The sequence below is a fragment of the Bradysia coprophila genome, assembly GCF_014529535.1.
Source record: "Bradysia coprophila strain Holo2 chromosome IV unlocalized genomic scaffold, BU_Bcop_v1 contig_5, whole genome shotgun sequence".
NCBI lineage: Eukaryota > Metazoa > Arthropoda > Insecta > Diptera > Sciaridae > Bradysia > Bradysia coprophila.
The window spans coordinates 8,646,972-8,669,063 of NW_023503374.1; the positions used below are offsets into that span (position 1 = coordinate 8,646,972).

Sequence of the window (22,092 nt, forward strand, 5' to 3'; positions counted from 1 at the left end):
AAATACAACGCAAAGAATCAAGTACTGAAAAAAATTGTGGCACCTCTACAGGCCGACCGAGGTTTCCTATTAATGCTACGTTAATGCTAGCAACAGTGCTATGACGAGAGATTGTTGCTTAAAGTGAACATCGCTGTCGTTAGCAGATGAAATAGCAGACAGGTTAAAAAACAATATTTTCACAAAATGCGTGGGCTATCTGTTACGTCTTCAACGTAGAAAACGTGTTTATCTTCTAATCACTCTGCAGCCAAAAAAAAAACAACTTGTGAAAAGGTACACAGAATACCGGCATATTAACACTTTAATTAAGCATTTAACCAAAATCACATAACTAATTATTACATTCAGACACCGAAACTACCGTGGTAAACGCTGAATACACAGTTTTATGTCTATAAATGCATGTTGTGTATATTCAGAGTATACGCAAACGATTGTCACCGGAAAATCGGATAGAGCGACTGCAAAGCGGTTAAAAAATCAAGTGGATTAGTCTTCGCGCAACGGTTACGAAAGTAACATACAAACACCTCTGTGATACGGCGCGCGGTTATGATCTCGACAATCCACGCGAGACATCGTGTATCGCTGAAATATGAATTGAGTGTTTCAATCAAATTCTTTTTGATAATAATACATGAGGCATAGCCGAAATAAATTGTAAATGATTCGACAATGCAATATCTTCGATGTTGTAAAAATAAGATCGGCTGTTTCAGCGAGATATCGCAGTTCTATTGATACAAATGTTTCATTTCGTCGTATTCGTTATTGATAACATTGAAGCATTCAGTGATAAAAAGTCTGGGTAGTGATCAGGTGCTGTGCGTACGTGCAAGTATTTAATTAGGTCTAGTACACAGACTTGCATTTTGTATTATTTTTTTAAAAGTTTCATAAGACTCTACGCGAGATAATTATCTTTTTTCTTTTTTAAATTTGATCAGAATCTGCAATCATTATTATACGATTCCTAAACCATCAATAATTTTTCATGATAATCATTTTAAAATCAAGTACAACGGAAACGAGTCGTACACAACGTTAGTGGTTTGGCTATAGATTGGCGAAAGTTCTTCGACTTTAAATAATTTTTTTTCTGTCTGGTAAGTTAAAAAAAAAACGTCTCTTTTTTATGTATAAACAAAAAACGGTTAGCCATTCTTAAATTAGAAATCAAAAATATCACATTTATCAACGCCTTAGGCTGTGTCAATATAGTCAATATACGAATTTACGTTTAAAAGTGAATTTAGAGCTATGTGCTCTCTGTGCTCTAGACACGTTTTCTGTTTGCACATGTTTAATTATTGAAAATAGGTATCCAACATGTGTGACGAATGAGACAATGTAGTACATTTTAAATGTCTCAATTAAATAGCTGACTCTGAAAAAAAAACATGAACTTGATATTCATCGGAACAAAGTAGATGTATCGAACTATGCATTTTTTGCACCATTAATTCGAGCCGTTGAATTTTTCCTTTGTGAAATATGTTAATGTGTGTGCAAAGTCTTGTCTATTTTTTTGCACAGGATCTACGTCAGTAGATTTAATTTAATTTATTATTGTTTGGTATTTTTTGATTCGATAAACTGAAAAGCTCTTATAAATTATCGCCTTTAGACCAAAAATATTATTTAACACTGTCAGAGATTATTTTTACCCGTGGATTAGATAGTCAATGTAAATATTATTGAGATAGTCTTAAATGGCATTCCATGGGTGAGCTCATACCTTTATCTGTAAGTGGATGCTTACAATTTAAAAGTGTTGCAGTCCAGGGCTAATTTTGGGGCATTTAAATTCTAAAAATTCCGAAAAAAATTCTGCGGAGTTTTTCGGATGTGTACATCAGCAAATATTAGCTTCGAAACTTTTCTTCCCTTTACTTACATACCACAGATTTTCAATCCACATAAAAGACTTCGTAATATGTACGTATTTCGTACATGTAAATTCATACTGATACTGCTGTCTCGCACGCATAATTGTATTGTATTTGTGGATTGAATAACGTTGAAAAAAGAAAAAAGAAATCGAGGCTAAGTTCATCGGGTGTACATCATTTTGTTCAAAATAGTTCCAAGACTGATGGTACTCCACTCTCTATGTAATAATAGAAAATCTGATCTCTGATCACAATCACAAGCGGTATGGTAGATTTTGTTTTTGCACGTCTTATCCCTCCTAAATATCGGCTACTGTTACTCAAAAAAATTCACATGCAAATTTTAAAGGTGAAGTGGAACGCGATTACATGAGTGTGCATAAAAATTATTCTCTGGTCCTTGACACGAATTTGTAAAGTTAGCCTTCAGTACAGGTTAGAGCTGTGCAGGCCGCCCGAGTTTTTATCCGGTCCGACGGGCCTCGAGCCGGACGGACCTTTAACTTACCTGATTTGTTAAGGGTCGGACTTTTCTCGTTATATCCGGCCCGAGTTTGGTTACTGTCGGACTTTAGACGAAACGTTTTGTCCGGCCCGAACTTTCGATTCCGTTGCTGTTACATGCTTTTTTATTCCAAACGTAGCGTAATTGAAGCATTCACCAATTAACCCGTTACTGAAAATCGTTTTCTGATTTTTGTGAGAGTACTTGACCGCTCATGCTCCCTTTGTAGTTTTTAAATAATTTTTGTAATCATCGATTCAATATCTGGACTTTAATTGATATAGAATCACAATTACTATGGACATGTTTTTATCGGGCGGCCAGGAAAAAAGTACGGCCTGGCCCGATCGGGCCGGACCTAAAATTCTTTGGGCCAGCTTGGATCGGACTTCGAAAATGTGAATTGGGCCGGGCCTCGGGCCTGTCGGATTTCAAAGAAACCTCGGCCCGCACAGCTCTAGTACAGGTCCTTCACTTGCATGTTTTTATCAACTTAATCTGCCTAGTCATTTAATCTAAGCAAAAAGTCATCCGGACTGTTGCACATGAATCAGATTCAGATATATTCAGCCTCGTTTGTACATAGCTGAATATAGAGGTATATAGCTATTGCTGTACATATAAGTATAATCATAAGTCTAACTTCGGATGAGACTTTCTGTCTTTTAACTTGAAGCAATTTTAATGCAAGATAGTGAGATGTGAAGATGTAGTGATGTTTTAAGATACATAACTTTCACGTACAACTAACTATTTCGTGCACCCTTCGTACGGATGTTTTTTTTTTCTCATCTTACTTGCATCAGTTGAGTCATAAATAAATATAGAAAACAAATACTTTGATAATGTGATCCAAATTGTTGATTTATCCACATTTACACATATTATCTACTGAAGGTCAATCATTGAATAATTTTTCGCAACAATAGATAATTTGTCATTTCTGTAGGTACAATCAGTTAAAACTGTTAACTTTATAATAAATGGAATTTTTATTTCGTTGGAATTACCATTTTATTCATAATAGGTAATTGTATAACCGTCAGTATTAGCAGTCTGTATGTAAAATAATTTGAAGAAAAAATATTGTTTGTTAAATTGAAACACGTATAGAACCTTAATAATTGTCACATTAACTAAATATTTGAACCAATTTGATCGAATTTCAATAGTTTGCATGTTTATTATTTTATTGCCTGCCCCATGCGAAAGTTGACCTTACATATCAGTTTGCGCCCTGCGAAAAAAATCCATTACATGAAGAATCTTTTCGATTCATTTTACGTCAACTGCTTTGTGATATCCAGGGACTATTTTGAGGAAAATTTTCCCTATTTTTATACTTTTCCCAATTTTTCCTATTTTTCTTAATTTTCCTAATTTTTCCTATTTTCCACAATTTTCCCTATTTTCCTTAATTTTTTTTTCCAAATATTGCCTTCTCACCTAAAATAGAATAAGCATTTTTTAAATTCGGAACAGTGAATTTTACATTAAAAAAATATTTTGTGAGACATAGCTGTAGGGAATGCAATCCCGGACTGTTTTTGGAATACCGGGATTCGGGATTTTAAATCTGAATCCCGGGATTGATACCGGGATTTTCGGTATTGACGAGAAATTATGATTTGAGTAACGAAAACACTTCCACAAAAATTACTAGCAAAATTCATTAATTTATTGTCGCTTCAAGAGTTTTGACTTATAATGATGGTAATGACATTGTAAAACGTTTTTATTTTGAAAAGGTATTATCACATTTTTGTTTCATGTAGGATCTGATATTTCTAAGCCCACAGATTGTGACGGCTGTTATATTGTATGCAATTTTTGAATTTATTCCTAGTTGAAATATTTGTCGCACATGCATAACGACCAGTTTACTGGGACAAAAACCATTCAATATAAAGACTGTCAAATTTGTAGATCTAGAATTTATGTAGAATCTGTTGAAAACGAAAATGTGATAACTTCTTAATTTTTCAAGTGAAAGAACGCACAAACGGTGCAGCATTTCGTCGTTCAGTCTTAAACGAATTTTACTACACCAGTAGCCACAAGCTGAAATGCCCGTTCTGACTCTATGCTAGTTGGCTTGACAAGTACCAAACACTTATACACGTTCGATAAAAGCAGTCCACGATTCCCTCCATTTTCGAACGAAACTGATAGCTGAGTGGTCCATCAATTTTTATGCTTTTTCGAAAAGTAAAGGTTGAAGGAATTTTCCGTTTTAATGATTTTTGGTTGTCAACAATTTGATTTGATGTGATGGAGTCATGGTCAACTTCACTGTTGCATTTTTTGTCAACTTAATTTTGATTTTCCTTACGAAAACTGTTAGGTTCTTCACCCCATCGAAAATCTTTTGTTTTGTTGTAATTTGGATATCGTAAAAACGACAAAGAAATACAGTGGTCGCTTTCAAAAATTGTGCAGTTTTAAACTACTGTACACTTTCACTGCAACTACTGGTGATGAGTTAAACGGTTTTCGTGATGAAAATCTATAGTCGAATTCAAATAAAAAACAACAGAGAATGTGACCATGACAACACATTGAATAAAATCAACCTTACTTTTCGTTAAAATCATAAAAATTGATGGAACAATTAACCGGTATCGGGGAATCTGTCACACACGATCATAGTATGGGCACACCATCAATTTGTATGACGTGCCAGATTACCCTACGCCCAATGTCTCACAAAGTAGTTTTTTTTTACGTAGAATTGTTTATTTGATACACTGTTCGACTTAAGGTCAGAAACTAATTTGGAAAAAAATGAAAGTTTTGAAAATTAAAGAAAATTGGGAAAATATGAAAAATTAAGGAAAATAAGGAAAATAGGAAAAATAAGGAGAACAGTGAAAATTTTCCTCAATCTTTTCCAAATTTTCCCTATTTTTTTCCCTGTTTTCCTTAATTTTCCCGATTTTCCCTATTTTCCTTATTTTTCCAATAATTTTCCCCAAAATAGTCCCTGGATATCCAAATTAAACATGGAACGGACAATAAACGGGAATATATTGGATGCTGCTACATAATTCATTAATTCAGAAACAACCTTTTGGCTTCCAAGAAATTACAAAGATTGTGGTCAGGTAAATGTTGCTGACTGCTTAGTAATAGCAGATTACATTGGATGCTACGAAAGTAATTCGTTGTATGAGGTTACAGCTTCGCATTAAAAGCAAACTCTCAAGTGTGGGTTTTGAGCAAAACGCTTCGGAGTGTAGAGTATGTATATCCACGCCCTCATCGTGCATAATATTTGACTCCATACACCATTTTCATTTGATTAAAACTACACACTCACACAATTAAATTTTCATTTGATTAAATGTCCATTGACGGAATTACAAGAAGTCCATTGCTGCTTGTTTCAGTGTTAAAAATAGATAAACCTTCAAGCACTGAGCACTTCTTACTAACTACTTAGAACAATTTGCAAAATTTTTGCAAATCTTTGACGTTGTTCATTATTATTGTTATCATCAACCGAACAATTTATTCCGATCTTCACTGACGAATAAATTTTGAGCTCTTTTCTGCGTTTCACTTTATCTCTGCAATAAAATAAAAATAAACCGAAAATGTTCCTACATCGAATACACCTAGGCAATTGAACAGGAAAGTTTGCTTTTTTATGTTTGTGTTTGTGATTTTATCATTTAAATGAGCCGTTTATTGGTGATAAAATTTAATCTAATTGCATTTTTGAGCAAATCAGTTTATACAAAGAAAACCGTTTATCGTACAGTGAGTACCAGGCACCAATAGTCATAAATAGGAAAGTTGTACCAACAATTGAAAAGTGGTCTTGTTACCGTATAGCGTCTACCTCTTTGACAACGTTCACAAAGTATATCACGATATGGAAGGAGGCATAACCTTCCGCAAGAGACCATTCATATTTTTAAGTTTCATTCATTTTTGTGTGACGGGGATAGGTACGTCTGAGAAACGTCGAATTTTCCGTGACATATACATCACGAACGAGGCCTTCGAACTGAAACATTTATTTTGTGTAACATTAAGTTAATCGATTTATCTTTATTACATGCTCTTTACGTCTTGTCTAATAGAGATTATGATAACGTCGTCATACTAGACAATACAAGACTATTAAGGTGACAAATTGCTTGTAGATATGATATGAAAGTAACAAAAATGAACAAAAAAACAATCAAAGTGTTAAAGAACATAATCCCGGCAAAAACTCTTTCAGAGCAAAGTTGGACGCAGTCTACAGTCTATATGTGTGATAACTTCTAAAACAAGTGATATCGCTAGAGGTGACGCTGTCAGCGTCGTTACGCAAAATTGAATTTCACAGCCAATTAATTGAAATTAGCTGATCTAGTTTTCCAAACCCGTCGCCAATTTTTTTTTTTCAGAAAAAATTTTAACCTACAGAATTTTGACAAAATTTTCAACAAAAAATTCTGCGTCGCAAAGTGGCAGATGCTCACGGACAAACCTACGAGAACATTTAATCTGCCACATGCGACGCAGAATTTTTTGTTGAAAATTTTTCAGTCAAAATTCTGTTGGTTAAAATTTTTTCTGAAAAAAAAAATTGGCGACGGGTTTGGAAAACTAGATCAGCTAATTTCAATTAATTGGCTGTGAAATTCAATTTTGCGTAACGACGCTGACAGCGTCACCTCTAGCGATATCATTTGTTTTAGAAGTTATCACACATATAGACTGTAGACTGCGTCCAACTTTGCTCTGAAAGAGTTTTTGCCGGGATATCAGTCGTTTTAGAAGTTAAGTCGGAAGTTGACGAAAATTAGAGGTGTGTGCCGGTTTTAAAATAGTCGGCGGCGGTGCGCCGACTGGTAAGGGATCGGCGGCGGCTAAATTATTTCAGAACGGCACATTGACTTAGTGTCAAACTTCGAAAGAACTCAGCTGATAACATTGTGATGCTGAGTTGCATAAAGTTGTTTTAGTAACACGCTAATACGTACCAATGATGAAATGGTCCATAATTGTGAACAAAAATAGTGTTGATAATCAAGGCTCCACATTTTGTCTCTTTTTATACACTTTAGGATATGCAAAAATTTCAAAAGTCTTTTTGTTACGCTAATTTTGCACATCTTTGATTTGAAATGTTTCAAGTATGTGCATGTTGTCAAAATTCGCAATAGTAAAGTCTACCTCTACACAGTAATCTTTGCATAAAATGCGTAATGTGCAGTGCCGCATCTAGTATACTCATACTCAGTGCTCCGGACCATTCTAACCTAGCGCACTTACGATCTATATCCATAGGATACCAATATTAGTTGTAAGACGCCGCTCAATGAAACCATATTTTACTTTGAAGTAAAAAAGTTGGTGCAATATTACGTCTTCTTGTGAAGATGTGACACTGTTAATTTTTTAAGTTATGGACTATGTATGCAAATGATTTTATTCTGCCGCTATTTTGAGCATAAAAATGTTTATACTAATTATGCAAAAATAAAAGATATCAATAAATATCGTTTCATCTACAAATTTATTCATTACTTCATATGAAACCTTGAAATATGTTTATGAACATTGTAGGAGTAACATTTGAAGTCGTATTCCAAATTTTTTTTTAAAATCGTTGTAAATGTTGCACACATTACAAATGCAAATAATATGAAAACCTAAATTCTATATAACTTAACGTGTAGAAACGCTTTCATAGAAGAGAACATATACATTTTTAGCCAAATGTGGCCAACGTTTTGTCGTTAAGTTTGTATCATTGAGAAGGTGCCATTGATTCCGAATTGTAATGTAAGCTGTGTAGTGACCGCTATGTTGACTATTCCCTGAAAATTTGACGAAATTTGAAAATTTAACGAAAATCGATTTGACGAAAATCAAAAATTTGACGAAAATTGAAAATTTGACGAAAATTGAAAATTTGACGAAATTTGAAAATTTGACGAAAATCGAAAATTTGACGAAAATCAAAAATTTGACGAAAATCAAAAATTTGACGAAAATCAAAAATTTGACGAAAATCAAAAATTTGACGAAATTCGAAAATTTGACGAAAAGTAATTCTCTATCTGCCACCATTCAAGAAATATCTCCAAAACCCCAATTGACCCTCCCATTTCCAACTTTCGACATTTTTCACATATGCCCTTCTGTTCTACTCGTAAAACTCTGAGACTTTGCCGAAGAAAGTAACTCTCTATCTGCCACCATTCAAGAAATACCTCTAAAAACATAATTGACCCACCCATTTCCAACTTTCGACATTTTTCACATATGCTCTACTCGTAAAACTCTGAGACTTTGCCGAAGAAAGTAAATCTCTATCTCTCATAAGCCAAAAAATATTAGTCCTTTCATCCTACGCTCGAGTAGCTCAAAATTTGGTCACTCTGACCACTCTAGCTCAACCAAATCTGCACCAATTTTTCTAATTAGTTTTTTGTTCGATTCGTGTGGCGAATACCTTTCATTTGATGGGTCACACGCCCCTGCAGAGCTACAGCTGAAAACGCGTTCCCGACCCTCGAAAACCACACTCAGAAACCACTTCGAGGCCAATAAAACAAAATTCTGGTTTTTCCTGGGGTAGTGGCGTATCACATTTTCATTTTTATGCCCACCCCGAGGTTCCTGCAAAATTTCATGGAGATTGGCTGACTAGTTTCCGAGATCGACCGTCGGTAGATAGATAGATAGATAGATAGATAGATAGATAGATAGATAGATAGATAGATAGATAGATAGATAGAAACATACAGAGTAAGGTGAAAGATTTTGCTTGTTTGGAAACAGTCAATTTGGTGTACTTTGTATGAAAAGTGGTCAATTTCAAAACGATGTATCTCCGGCATTTTTAAACCTACATAGTCGAGTGATAGCTCGTTTTGCTCGTATTTGAAGCGAGAATATGATAGAATATGTTTTGTGGTGATACAGTCCAAAGGGTAGAAACTGAAATGTTCGGCTATATATAGTTGCCGCGTCTCAAAAAAATTTCTTCGTTCTTTTTTTAGAAGTTAGACTGCGTCAAGTCCTCCGCTATCGCTCCGGACATGATAGATGTTGATTCATTTTTACATAGTAACGCTATTTTCAATCGACAAGCGATGCATTTTCCTCTTGAAGAATGTGACGCATGACGTCACATTTCATACAACTGTGATAATAAATTAACATGAATCAACATCACTGATCTGATAAATTTAATGGATTTATTTTATGAATTGGAATATTTGGGATAAACTTTTGTCAGTCGTTTCCCTTCGAGAAAAAAAAACTCAACAAAAGCACAATTTACTTAAATTAGCGTGTAATTGTACGTACGTCTAACCAGTTTATGAGACCTAATTTCACCTTGTCACAATAACTGATAAAATGTTAATAAATTTAACAATAGAGGTTTGAGGTGGATATTGTGGGTATACATACACAACACATCACAACAACGATTACATCCACTTAGAGTGTGTGCACAAATCTAACAAAGTGTCTACTTATCAAAATGACACCATACAGCAGCACCATAACAGATAATAATAAACCCAACACCTACGAGTAAACACACTCCAAAATGATTGAAAGGCTTAATTCGCATGAACGATGATGTGTTTATTAAAAGGAATAAAAACCGTTTTCTTGTGCCTATTTTCTTATTGTGTCTGTGAGAGTATCTTTTGCACATGACTAACAAGGATGTTTCGGTATCATATTTTCTGTAACAAGTATATTGTGTCCATTTTAATTGAATCGAACCGAAAATATTATTCAAACGAAGCTAATTTGTAGTGATATTGTCTCAGTGACGAATAACATTTTTTTGTTTTACGTCTACTCTATTATAATATCGTCTATGATGGACTGAAAGATAATCACTTAAACACTCATCTTAAAAGGGGACTTCGAAATGTATAGCAATTATTTTTAATGATCAATTAAATTTTAGGAAAGTTGCGTTGTCAATCGGACGTTCTGTGAGTCAATACCGAGTCTTTTACGTCTATTGACCTAAATACTCTCAACAGATTGTGCCATAATCCTTTACTCCATTACTTCTAACGCAGATGTAACATATAAGGGGGAACTACCTCTTATTTATTGTCGATGCTGTCGATGACAGATGACATGGTATGAAATTGAAGTTAACGTTTTAAATCTTTGGGCTTTTTTTATATCTTAATATCGCGAAATACAGCACAATTACGAAACATTAATGGTACCTGCTATTTGAACACAATATCAAACAATATTTCATTCTGAGTCAATAAAATACTTTTCTTTAAATTGCGCTATCAGAATTTTCATAACTAGAAAGAGCTACCCTTTTCCATTTCCGATCTTGCTATTCTTTCTTCCGAGTCTAACGTGACCCTGACCATCTATTTTTCATTTCAGAATTCGACCACAAAAAATGATCAAATCAAAAACAACTTTTGGATATGCGGCATTTGCGGTTCTTGCTCTGTCTTTAACGCAAGTTAATTCTAAATCGGTGTCCCGTAACGCTCCGTTAGACTTAATTATTTTGCACAATAATGATATGCATGCACGATTCGAACAGACGTCGGCTAATTCCGATACATGCAGTAAGGAAGACGTTACAAACAACAAATGTTACGGTGGCTTTGCTAGAGTCGGATATGAGTAAATTGAATTTCAGTTTTTCTTTTCCTTTGCTTTTTAGTGCAGCGAATCCTTTTACAGACTGAAAAAATTCCGAAATGAAGCTGACAATGGTGGTGCACCAGTACTCTATTTGAATGCAGGCGACACATATACCGGAACGCCTTGGTTTTCACTGTACAAAGATAAAATTGTATCTGCGTTCTTGAATCTATTGCGACCTGATGCGATCGTAAATGAATAGAACAAAGGTTTCTCATCGTAATGAACATAACCAAAGTCCACTTACAGTCGCTAGGAAATCATGAGTTTGATAACGGTGTGGATGGATTAGTGCCATTCTTAAATGCAGCCCACTTTCCCGTCCTAGCAGCAAATTTAGATCTATCGAAGACTCCAGAAATGCAGAACACGACATCCTTGAAAAAGTCCACCGTATTCGATGTAAATGGCGTGAAAGTCGGTGTAATTGGTTACTTGACACCTGAAACGAAATTGTTGGTTGCACCGAACACGGTTGAATATTTTGATGAAATTCAGGCAATTAAGTGAGTGGTTCAATCCAACATTTGTTGTACCAAACATCTGAATTGCATTACTTCCTAGTTCCGAAGCAGAGGCGCTAAGGCAAACCGGAGTCAATATAATTATAGCTTTGGGTCATTCAGGCTATGAGAAAGATAAGGAAATTGGTATTGAATGTCCATTAGTTGACGTGGTCATAGGAGGGCATTCACATTCGTTTTTGTACACTGGAGATCACCCAGGTATTTATTTTCGTTATGCCACCTGGCTATTTGAGCAATCTTGTATTACAACAAAATATAGAGCCGGAGAGTGCTATCGGTCCGTATCCGACTACTGTTAAGAAGCCCAATGGTGTTGAAGTTCCTGTTGTCCAAGCTTATGCGTACACCAAGTATCTTGGACATTTAAGACTGAGTGTAAGATTGATTCATAATCTTTTCGGTTGTTGACAAACCGTTTCTGAAGTTCCCAAATCTTAGTTTGATGCTAATGGAAATTTGCTCTCCTTCAACGGAACACCTATATTGCTCAGCGGTGAGGTACCTCGAGACCAAGATGTTTTAGCTTTGTTGGAAACGTACCGTCCAGGATTGGATGAACTTTATGCCGAAGTTGTTGGCGAAACTAAGGTAATTAGTTCCTATGTGACGGGCAATTGGCCTGATTTTGAATTTATTTTTTTTAGGTGACTTTGGATGGTGTCTGTAGATTTGGCGAATGCAATTTTGGAAATCTTATTGCCGATTCAATGGTATACGTTCGATCCATCCAACATAATAATTCAGATGGATATTGGACAGATGCGGCAATCAGTTTTATGAATAGCGGAGGTAAAGAACTTTTGGTACTTAAAAATCTAAACTTTTGGTTGTCTTTCGCATTAGATTTAATTTGTATTGCTGCGTGTGTTACTAAGACACAGAGTCTCTACGTGTCAAGATATCCTTAAATAGAAATATTTTTCCAGAAATCCTTATATTCCTTTGATTTAACTTTGTTTTTACTTTTTGTCTTCGTATCCTCTGCAACTAACGGTCATTTTTAAATTTCTTAGGAATCAGAGCAAATGTTGCTAGGGGAATTATTACGCATTACGATCTTATGACTGTCTTACCATTCGATAGCCGTATCGTAGTAGTACAAATGACAGGAAAGGATATATTGACTACGCTGGAGAATACTGTACGAAGGTGAGTGTGCTCACTATCTAACTACGAAATGTCAGTATGGTTCATGTATTTCATTCTGATCAATTTATTTATCATCAGATATTCGGATACAATTGGCAGAGGCGAATTTTTCCAATATTCTGGCCTACAAGTTACCTTCAATTTAACACAACCGACTGGTTCACGCGTTCAATCCGTCCGAGTGAGATGCGCAAATTGCGATGTTCCGAGATTTGACAATTTGGACGATAGTCGAACATATAATGTAGTAACGACCGATTTCATCGGTGGTGGAGGTGATGGTCACACAACATTTTTGGTTAGTATTTTTGGTGGAGGAGATAAAACTTAGAGGAATTTTAAACTCAATTTTATCATCAGAATAAACCAACCATATCAACTGGCATTGTTGACCTGGACGCAGTTATAAGCTACATAAAGTCAGTAAATGTTGTGTATCCAGCTGTTGAGTGGCGGACAACATTGATCGGAAAAGTGCAGGAAGAGGATGACGACGACGACACAGAGCCAAACAATGCAAGACATGTAAACACATCATTTATGCTCATAGGATCAATTCTGCTTTCGACCTTTTATCGATACTTGTAGAAAATCTTAAATTTAACCACATCAAACAATAAAAATGAGCGTCTGACGTGGCCTTTCATATAACTCAAATTTCCAGCAGTGTTTGATTTCGAATAGCACACGTTTCATAAGACGAAACAACAATGAATGCGATCCGTTTGACGTTGTGACTGAGCACGACAGAGTTAAGGTAACCAGGCAGGAGCACTGATTTGACTAGGGACCTGAATAATCTAGTAGCCCTATGTTTTTTGCGAATTAAAGTTTTCAACTTATGTCAGTGTTCATTTGAGTTCATTTTCATATATAGGTCATTATTCAGGTCACTAGTCAAATCAGTGCTCCTGCATTTAACGTTTCAAAAATGAACCGCTCCTGCCTGGTTTATTTTACTCTGCCGTGGACTGAGTTATAGTAAACTAAAAAGTTGATCGAAAATGACCATTTTAATTGTACTAGAAAAAGGCTATCGATTCATAGAATAAGTCAATTAAATATCTACATTCACGCCAATCAACGTATAGTTACTTCATTTACCTTTCTAGGCCATTTTAGCCATTTAGCCATTTTAATTAGATTAGAATTCGAATATGCGGCACTGATTAGTGTTTCGATGCATATATTCATCGCCGCCTAACTGTGTGTGCATAGAATTTTGAATTTAGAACAAACCTACGTGATAGCTATGGTATACCTCAACTAATTAATACATTAATTCGCTTTTGCTTGCCTGGAGTCCTTCAATAATAATCGAACCACAGATTGATGTAGTAAGTGCTCACAACATGTATGTAACGGACTAATTCATGAACACAAACGAAACGGTTTGTCAAAGACCTGGATTGAATTGAATTTTGGTTCTAAAGCTTTATCGGTTTGTCCCATGAATAATATTTCTCAGACTGCTATTTCATCTGTTAACGGATATGTTAAACTATAACAAATGATTTTGAATGAATCTGTTGAAAATTCTATAGCAAACAAAATCCGATGGTGGCGATATGCTTCCCATTTTTCAAAGACTTCGTATAATGCTGTGTTTAGGACATTGTTTAACTCTACTTGAAAACGTGAGAGAATTTAATTACAAACGAACCAAAGAGCATTAAACGAGACTGAAGATAACGACAACAAAAAAATATACTTTATATAATATTTAAAAAAAAAAATGAAGTACAAGATTTGAAATCAACAGATTAAAAATACTTTGATCTGTGGAAGTAACAGATCTGTAAAATGTGGAGCTACGTCGACTTTTCTTATTGGAAAGTAACAGAAAACTGGTAAAATGTGGAACGATGTGGAACAAATAAAATTGTAGAACGTCTAACCGTGTAAAAAGTTAATTTGAGTGTTGTTTCAATTCATAATTATCTTTCTGCACACAAACATTTTATTACAGAAATGAATGTATCTGTACCTGTGTCAATTAATGTTATGCTTTTCGTTGATTTGCATGTTTTAATAGATGGTAAATTTCATTGTAGTTTCTAATTATACATTTGTTTGATCAATTATAACATGGAGGGAGAAGAGTCGTTTTATTTACGAATAGTTACGCTGCCAAATTACATCCGAAGAACCAACAATTTTTGCAAAGCAATAGAAAGTAAATTTACCTTGTCGATTAGCCTGTAGAGGCGCCACATTTTTTATAGTACTTCATTCTCACTGGACTATTTTTTGTGTAACAACTTCACATTGATTCATTCCCATTGTCAACAGCAGTGAAGTTTGTTCATGAAAAAATAATTCAGTGACACGTAACAAAACGTACTAAAATGTAATTGTCTGAGATAAAAACCTATTACATTTCAGTATTAATTTCAAAACAATTTTTTCCTATACCTAAATCTAACGTTCACGTTTTGACTCCATGAGTTTTAACACAGTATACTGCTCCTTGCATGAACATTGAGTTGACAAGTTCAAAATTTGGAGGTTTTAGTGATAAGAACTATAAATGTTTATAAATCTGCATAGAACAATAATTTCTCACTTAACCCACTAGGGCATTTTTGTTTATCTCGGTATATATGGGGCCATTCACAAATTACGCACGCTCTTAAGGGGGGAGGGGGGGTTTGACAAAAAAGGACGCTTCATACATTTTTGAAATTTTCTCCATACATTTTCGCGTGCAAGGGTGGAGGGGGAGGTCTGAAATTTCGAATTTGGTGCGTGCGTAATTTGTGAATGGCCCCTATGTTCTCGGCAGATAGAAAATGTACCTCTTGCCAAAATTGTTATCTTGACATGTGGTCACTACGATTCTAGCCTTCGACTCGACCAGCAATGCCGACACGTCTCGATAACAATTTTGGCAAGATGTACATAGCTCATACAACGAAAACAAGTTATCTATCTTTACAAAAGTAACGCGGCGATTTCATCAGCCTCCGAATATTTTCTATTTTCATGCTAGAAGCAGTGCTGTGGTTCTAGTCATAATATTTTTTAGTTTAACCGTTTACGTATCTGTGGTGGACGGAAGTAGAAAAATCAGACCTTTCAGTCAAAATTTTATCTTCTAATTAATCAATTATTTTACTTATTTCAATTTTCTAAAAAATGTTGCAGATGACATTTACTGGTTCTTTTAAAAATTAAAAACGAGCAAAGCAACCATATTCAAAACGAGGAAATTTAATTACTTGCAAGTCAATTCCATAAACTAAGTTCTCTTATCAAATTCTAGTTATAAACAAGGTGTCATGTCAATATCAAAAAAAGAATGACCCCGACGTGAATTGAACACGCAACCTTCTGATCTGGAGTCAGACGCGCCACGGAGTCACACAGCACTGATTCCATTGAGAGTAATACGAAAATAGCCGTTTTGTCACACTCAATTAACGCAATGCGATAATGCTTAGTTAAAATAAAATTTCTTGCGCTTATCTGAATGCTTTCGAATAAGTAATATTATCGAAAACTACAGCAGTTATCACATATTAAATAATCAGTGGTATATTCGTTGCAATATAAAATTGTTTCGGTCAATAGTGAGTGTATAAAATACCTAGTCAATATTAATGACTGGTGTCAAAGTGCATGATGATTGTAATATTGACAATAATGATGTACGTAATTTAGGATGAAATTTCCTTAATAGACTCTATAGTCAAAGGTCTTACGTAAGAAAATACGCCCGAAGTTCACTATGACCGATTTATGAAATGTTGAAAGTGTTGACAAAAAACGGGAAATACGGAAATGTGTGTAACACTTGCTAAGCCTTAAAAATCGCGTTTGGGATTCTGCATTAAGAGCCATCAAATGCTTATATCAGTAGCTACATAGAGTGCATAAATTTTCTGTTTTACAAGAGTACAGCCCTGCTGTGACCAGAGTTAAAATTGCTGATTATTTCTGGATGTCTGGAAGTTTAATCTATATTCCTTTAATTTCGATGTTTTTTTACTTAATTTTTGCTTACAACTGATTTCAGCGCGTTTGGGCTTATGCTTAATTTAGAGAATGAACTTAATTAATAATTTACCGATAAGGTGAAAGCTAAGTATTTGAAATGTCTTATACCAGTTAAGAATATGTATATTGTAAAGAGCGTAAAGGATACGCAATGTTACTCAATGAAAGTACAAACCAGTTATTGTCTGTCCATACAAACCGGAGGAAGTACCACTTTCACTATTGCCTGCTGTAAGACAAGGTAATAACACATTAAATTATCAATTACTAGTGTAGTACCCGGCTTTGCTCGGGATTATTTTAATGACAAAATATGTAAATATTTTTGTGTGTCAAAATAAGATTGTTATTTCAAAAATATTTTCACGCGTTACAAAAATGTTTCACGTTTAAGAAACGCATCCACGACGCGACGTAAACAGGCAAAAAAACGTTCGTCAAATAACGCATTAAAGTGAAAAAACATAGCTAACGCCGACCCGTACGAAACACCTATTCGTATCAAAAGCCTTTAATGTGAAACTCTTCATTTCTTTTACTTACATTATCCACTCTTTGCCTTGTTATCATACACAAATAAATTGCCGGAGGCAATATAGACAGCCCCGTACGAAGTCAACTTTAATAAATTCCTATTTAAACAGCTATATACCGCTATAGTTACCTATATTTTCCTATAAATAAACATTTCACAGAGGAATATGCTATTATATAGCTCTATATGCCTGTATATAGCTCAATATAGCTGTATATAGGTATATATAGATGTCCATATATGGAATCCCTGAAACCCCACACACATCACATAACAAATTATTTCCATGTTAACAGAAACTATCTAAGTACAAATTTTCCCACTTTATATCGTTTTACTAAAATCCAATATGGCCGCCGGCAGCCATTTTGTTAGGAGACCGGAAATAGTACCGACGCTTTACATTCGTTAATACCTTTCAAACAAAAAAAATTCATGAAATTCGGTCAAAATTTACTCGAGATATTGTCAAAATACACCACGTTCACTGTACTTCCGAGTAGCCAGATAAGAGCTCACTCCAAGAGACCTAGCTCACGCTCCGGAGAACATAATTTCATAAAAAAACATTTCCCTGATTGGTACGGTCAATACCTATCTAATAAAGCTAAAACAGACGAAATATGTTAGATGTGGCCGACCTACAAGCAAAAACTGCTTGCCGCCCTGTGCCTGTTCCACACCAAGGGGTCTAACTCACGAGTCGGTCATCCGATTTCCATAAACTTTTTTTTTGTCGATCGGTATTGTAAATACCTTTTATTTGACGTATCACTTACAAGTTTAATGTTTAAATGTCCGGAGATATCTTCGAAAAACCGTAAAGCACTTATTGGGCCACAGCTCGGGAGGGGTCGATCCAAAATCACTCATCTTCGAACTTAGCCTGTCTTTTGACATTACCAAACGGGAAAAAAAAGAATTTTCAAAATCGGATGCGTTTTACTCAAGTTATCGTGCAGACAGACAGACGGACATTTTTTTTCGCGGATTTGGCATCTCTAGACAACCACAATAGGTTTCCCCTTACTCAGGGAGTCCAATTCGACGTGTTACAAACGTATGCGTAAACCTATAAGACCCCAGTACTTCGTACGGGTCTAAAAATCTCGCGTTCTTCCTAACTTTTCCCCATTAGTCGACCCTAACTTTTCCTCATTAGTCAGCATGCCAAGTTTCAACTCTCTAGGACTTTCCATCTGCGTTACTATAGAGAGATAAACAAACAAACCAACAATCAAACAAACATTAAACTTGATATTATAGATCAACATACAGTGTGTTCATCTTTAGAAAGAACAATTTCAGATTTATCAGAGTTTTAAAAGTCATCGAGGTTCCCAGTCAATTAAGTTCTTCCCGGTCTATGATATTTTGGCGCGAATTTCAAATTTTCTGCCAAAATATCATAACCTGGAAACGCTTTATTGACTGGGAACATCGATGACTTTTAGAACTCTCAAAAATTGCAAATATGTTCCGAACTAAAATGAACCCACTGTAGTAAATCCTGTTTTTCTGGAATATTTTCCAGATAATCTGGACCAGATTATTAGGCCGACATGGCCCATCAACGAACTTTTATATTTACTCCAGTTATCATCGTGACAAGACAAAAACAAAATGGTTACATTTTTCATAACATTTCATACATTTCTGTAGACTGGTGTGGTTACAAACCTTTTAGGGTATTTTCTGGCGTAAGACCCTTGTCTTTCAGTCAAGGGAATAACCGGAAACTCTTAAGCAGATTAATTTTTTTCTTACTTGAGCGTCACGATAACATTATGAATTTGCGATTCAGTGTCAGTGATTCACACTGTTCGGGTGATGCAGATTCGTGATACAATCTGCTACTATCCAATAGAATTGATGCTGTTTACTGAAAATATTCATGCGATAAAAATGCTTGTATCCCACACTCCTACAGTCATTAATTTGTTATTAAGTTTTAGTCGAGCCTTCATAGTCGTTCGAGTCAAACGCTGAATCATAAACGCGTATTGAAGCAAGACGACCAGACATATCGATATGAATCTAAAGATTGTTCTTATTGGTTTTATTTTATTGCAAAGCCTTGATCCCGATGCTGTTTTCGCAGCCAGAATTTCGAATCAAAGTAAGTTTCAGAAACATAGGATACACAAGCCAAAATTGCAGTTTTACATGGGCATCAATTTCAGAATGTACAAACTATCGGAATATGCTGCCAAGAATATTTGAAGAATTCAAGGAAACAGATGAGGATGCTGCTCTGAAAGAGTTTCCATTTATGGTAATATTTGCAATGGAACATCAGAGACGACGCGACGTTGATTATTATATTTCAGGCGAGAATTGAAATTGGAGAAGATGACAACACACATATGAATGGGATACTAATTAGCGAAAATTTTGTTCTTACGTTAGCGTCAAGAGCACAGTATGAATTTACAGTACTGCTCTATGTACACTGATGTTGAGACATTCCTTTAAAATAATTTTAGTGGGAACCATGTCATCCTCGGAGATTTAAATATGGCAACAACGAATGATGATGAGCATACACAGAAATTCGAAATAATAGCGGAGTTTCAGCATCCCAAATACGTGGAAGACTCGCCGTTTGATCTTAAACTACTCAAGCTCAATGAATCGGTCAAGTTTGATGAATATGTTCGGCCTGCCTGCTTACCTCAATCTCAATCGGAAATTTCTCACAGGTTCTATGAAGTAGGATGGAGTAGAACTAATGTTCGTGAGAATAAACTTCTACATAAAGTGAAATTGTATCAAATTTCAAATGACTTCTGCAAAGACAGATTTAAATGGATTGCTCATCAACAACCAATGATGAAGCGACTCGACGAACAAATAATTTTCTGCGCCACATCGGTTGATGGTGATCGTGATATGTGTCTTGTAAGTAAATAGATCGGTCGGTGGATGCAACAGCAACGTACTTATTGCAAACATATTTTGTCACATATTCGATTGAAATCTTATCTTGAATCTACTTCTATTGTATCATTTTAAGGAATTTTTCGGGGCAGCTCTATTGAATCGTGATCGCAATTTGTCATCTGTGGACGAGGTCATTGGCCTTGCAACTACAAATACCGGATGTGAGGACACATACCCAACAGTTTTTGTAAGAATATCGAAAAGTTTGAATTGGATCGAGACTATTGTTTGGCCTGATGATACTTCGATGGAAGACGTTACAACAACACAAGCATCTATAATCGTACCAACGACACATAAACCTTTCAAAAATATGTCAATGATATCCATCAACATAACGACGAGTAGAAACAATTTGATATTTATTTCTATTTCAATCACTCTAGCAATTCTAGCAGTGATTGCATGTATTATCATTGTAACTTATCAAATGCGTAAGTCGACACAAGACGTAAGCGTCAGTATACATATGCGTGACTAGAATTGCAGCACCGTCTACAAAAAGGGACAATACTTCTAAGTAAATAAATGTGCACACCGACGCTACGTGATGTGAGTTTTATTTGAGCATTTTTATTGAACAAAAATAAAGTTGAGGGAGAACTATGTATGACCCATGACCCAAAGAAATCTTCATCTCCCCGTCAATAAAAGTGCCCTTTAAGAAATCGGTTTTTTATTCTGTAATCAAATGGTGCCATCTTTTGAAATCAGATTTAGGACTACGAATATCGAAATAGTTCTTTATGCAATTCACTGATGATATTTGTAACTTACACCGCCTGTGATCAATGTCGTATGAACGTATTTTATCCCACTAGTGCGATAAAGGATTTACAAGAGGTTTTATTGCACTAATGCGATAAAAGCCACGTGTTCATGGAGTCACCCTTCGATTATCTTCGATATTTTTCCGATTTTCTTCATTGCATAAAACGTTGTATGCAACACCAATCGTATGCAGGGAAATTATCGCACTAGATGTCAGATTGCCAATCCTAGGCGAAGCCGAAAGTCGAAGTAACTATTATGACATCGAGTGCAAAGTACTTTATTAGGATCTAGATCGTGCATGGAAATAATGTTTACTTCCCGGTAACCTAGTCAAAACTTCCCGGTATCCGAAAATTTTGACAAAAATTTCCCGGTGAGTCGCAATTGACTTCCAGGTGGCGCGAATATTATTTCCCAAGCCCTTTCTAGTCTTTTTGTGCAGATTTAAGTGTAACATTAGCTTTCACAATGCTATAATCTTTTGTTGACTTTCATCTGTATAAATTTTCTCTCATTTGTAGAAGAAAATGTTTGTAAAGATGCTAACTGCACGAGCCCATCCTTTGATGAAACATATATAAACTCATTGGAATATTATCTTCTGTTCTAATCTGCCAGATATGTTGGGCATAATAATCTTTCGGAAATTGTGCCTTAATTTAGTTAAATATAAATAAAAGAAATTTTTTGAAGATTGACTTTCGATGATGCAGTCCATTCTTTGAAACTGTACAAACTCAATATTCTAAATGAAACTTTAATTTGAGCAAAATCGCCGCAGGGGAACTTTTTAAATTCTTAGGTCTATGCACCCTATTAGGAACTGTTTCACCAGAAGTAGTCATCAAAACTCATCAAAGGTTTAGTTCGTTGAAGAGAATAATTCATCGGGATCGGAATAGTGACGAAAACTGTTAGAAACTTCCCAATGAGTTCTTATCGTTGGTAAAAGCTTCTGATGATATAGACTTCCCGCTGAACACTGACAAGAAAAAAAATTCTCGCTAACAGAAACTTCCCAATAAGTTCTTCCCCCGTCGGTAGAAATTTCTCAATAAGTTCTTCCAGCTGATAAAATTTCCCGGAGAGTTCTTCCCAGTGATAGCTATT

The 22,092-nt window shown here is 35.3% G+C and overlaps 2 protein-coding genes across 3 annotated transcripts; both read left to right on the plus strand.

Annotated features, from left to right (window-relative positions):
- Positions 1–493: 493 nt before the first annotated feature.
- On the plus strand, positions 494–13,402 carry LOC119071700 (protein 5NUC-like). 2 transcript variants are annotated; one of them, XM_037176688.1, is made up of 11 exons: positions 494–1,109; positions 10,786–11,034; positions 11,095–11,245; positions 11,305–11,561; positions 11,620–11,780; positions 11,842–11,957; positions 12,021–12,170; positions 12,227–12,371; positions 12,596–12,731; positions 12,810–13,029; positions 13,092–13,402. In XM_037176688.1, the coding sequence occupies exons 2-11, from the start codon at positions 10,802–10,804 to the stop codon at positions 13,317–13,319; spliced, it is 1,797 nt and encodes a 598-aa protein (XP_037032583.1). In that variant the 5' UTR covers positions 494–1,109; positions 10,786–10,801; the 3' UTR covers positions 13,320–13,402. The 2 variants fall into 2 exon arrangements, with proteins under 2 accessions (XP_037032583.1, XP_037032582.1); XM_037176687.1 differs by having other exon boundaries at positions 495–1,109; positions 12,021–12,175; positions 12,232–12,371; positions 13,092–13,401.
- Positions 13,403–19,235: 5,833 nt separating this feature from the next.
- On the plus strand, positions 19,236–20,770 carry LOC119071701 (serine protease persephone-like). The gene is made up of 5 exons (XM_037176689.1): positions 19,236–19,384; positions 19,449–19,540; positions 19,596–19,687; positions 19,752–20,166; positions 20,282–20,770. The coding sequence occupies exons 1-5, from the start codon at positions 19,297–19,299 to the stop codon at positions 20,687–20,689; spliced, it is 1,095 nt and encodes a 364-aa protein (XP_037032584.1). The 5' UTR covers positions 19,236–19,296; the 3' UTR covers positions 20,690–20,770.
- Positions 20,771–22,092: the final 1,322 nt, after the last annotated feature.

Excerpts from the sequence above, each read along its gene's own strand:
- LOC119071700 (XM_037176688.1), top strand. The coding sequence starts at position 10,802 with ATGATCAAATCAAAAACAACTTTTGGATATGCGGCATTTGCGGTTCTT. Across the intron at positions 11,781-11,841 it reads GTACACTGGAGATCACCCAG|AGCCGGAGAGTGCTATCGGT; the intron begins GTATTTATTTTC and ends AACAAAATATAG. Across the intron at positions 12,171-12,226 it reads AAGTTGTTGGCGAAACTAAG|GTGACTTTGGATGGTGTCTG; the intron begins GTAATTAGTTCC and ends TATTTTTTTTAG.
- LOC119071701 (XM_037176689.1), top strand. The coding sequence starts at position 19,297 with ATGAATCTAAAGATTGTTCTTATTGGTTTTATTTTATTGCAAAGCCTT. Across the intron at positions 19,541-19,595 it reads TGAAAGAGTTTCCATTTATG|GCGAGAATTGAAATTGGAGA; the intron begins GTAATATTTGCA and ends ATTATATTTCAG. Across the intron at positions 20,167-20,281 it reads GTGATCGTGATATGTGTCTT|GAATTTTTCGGGGCAGCTCT; the intron begins GTAAGTAAATAG and ends TATCATTTTAAG.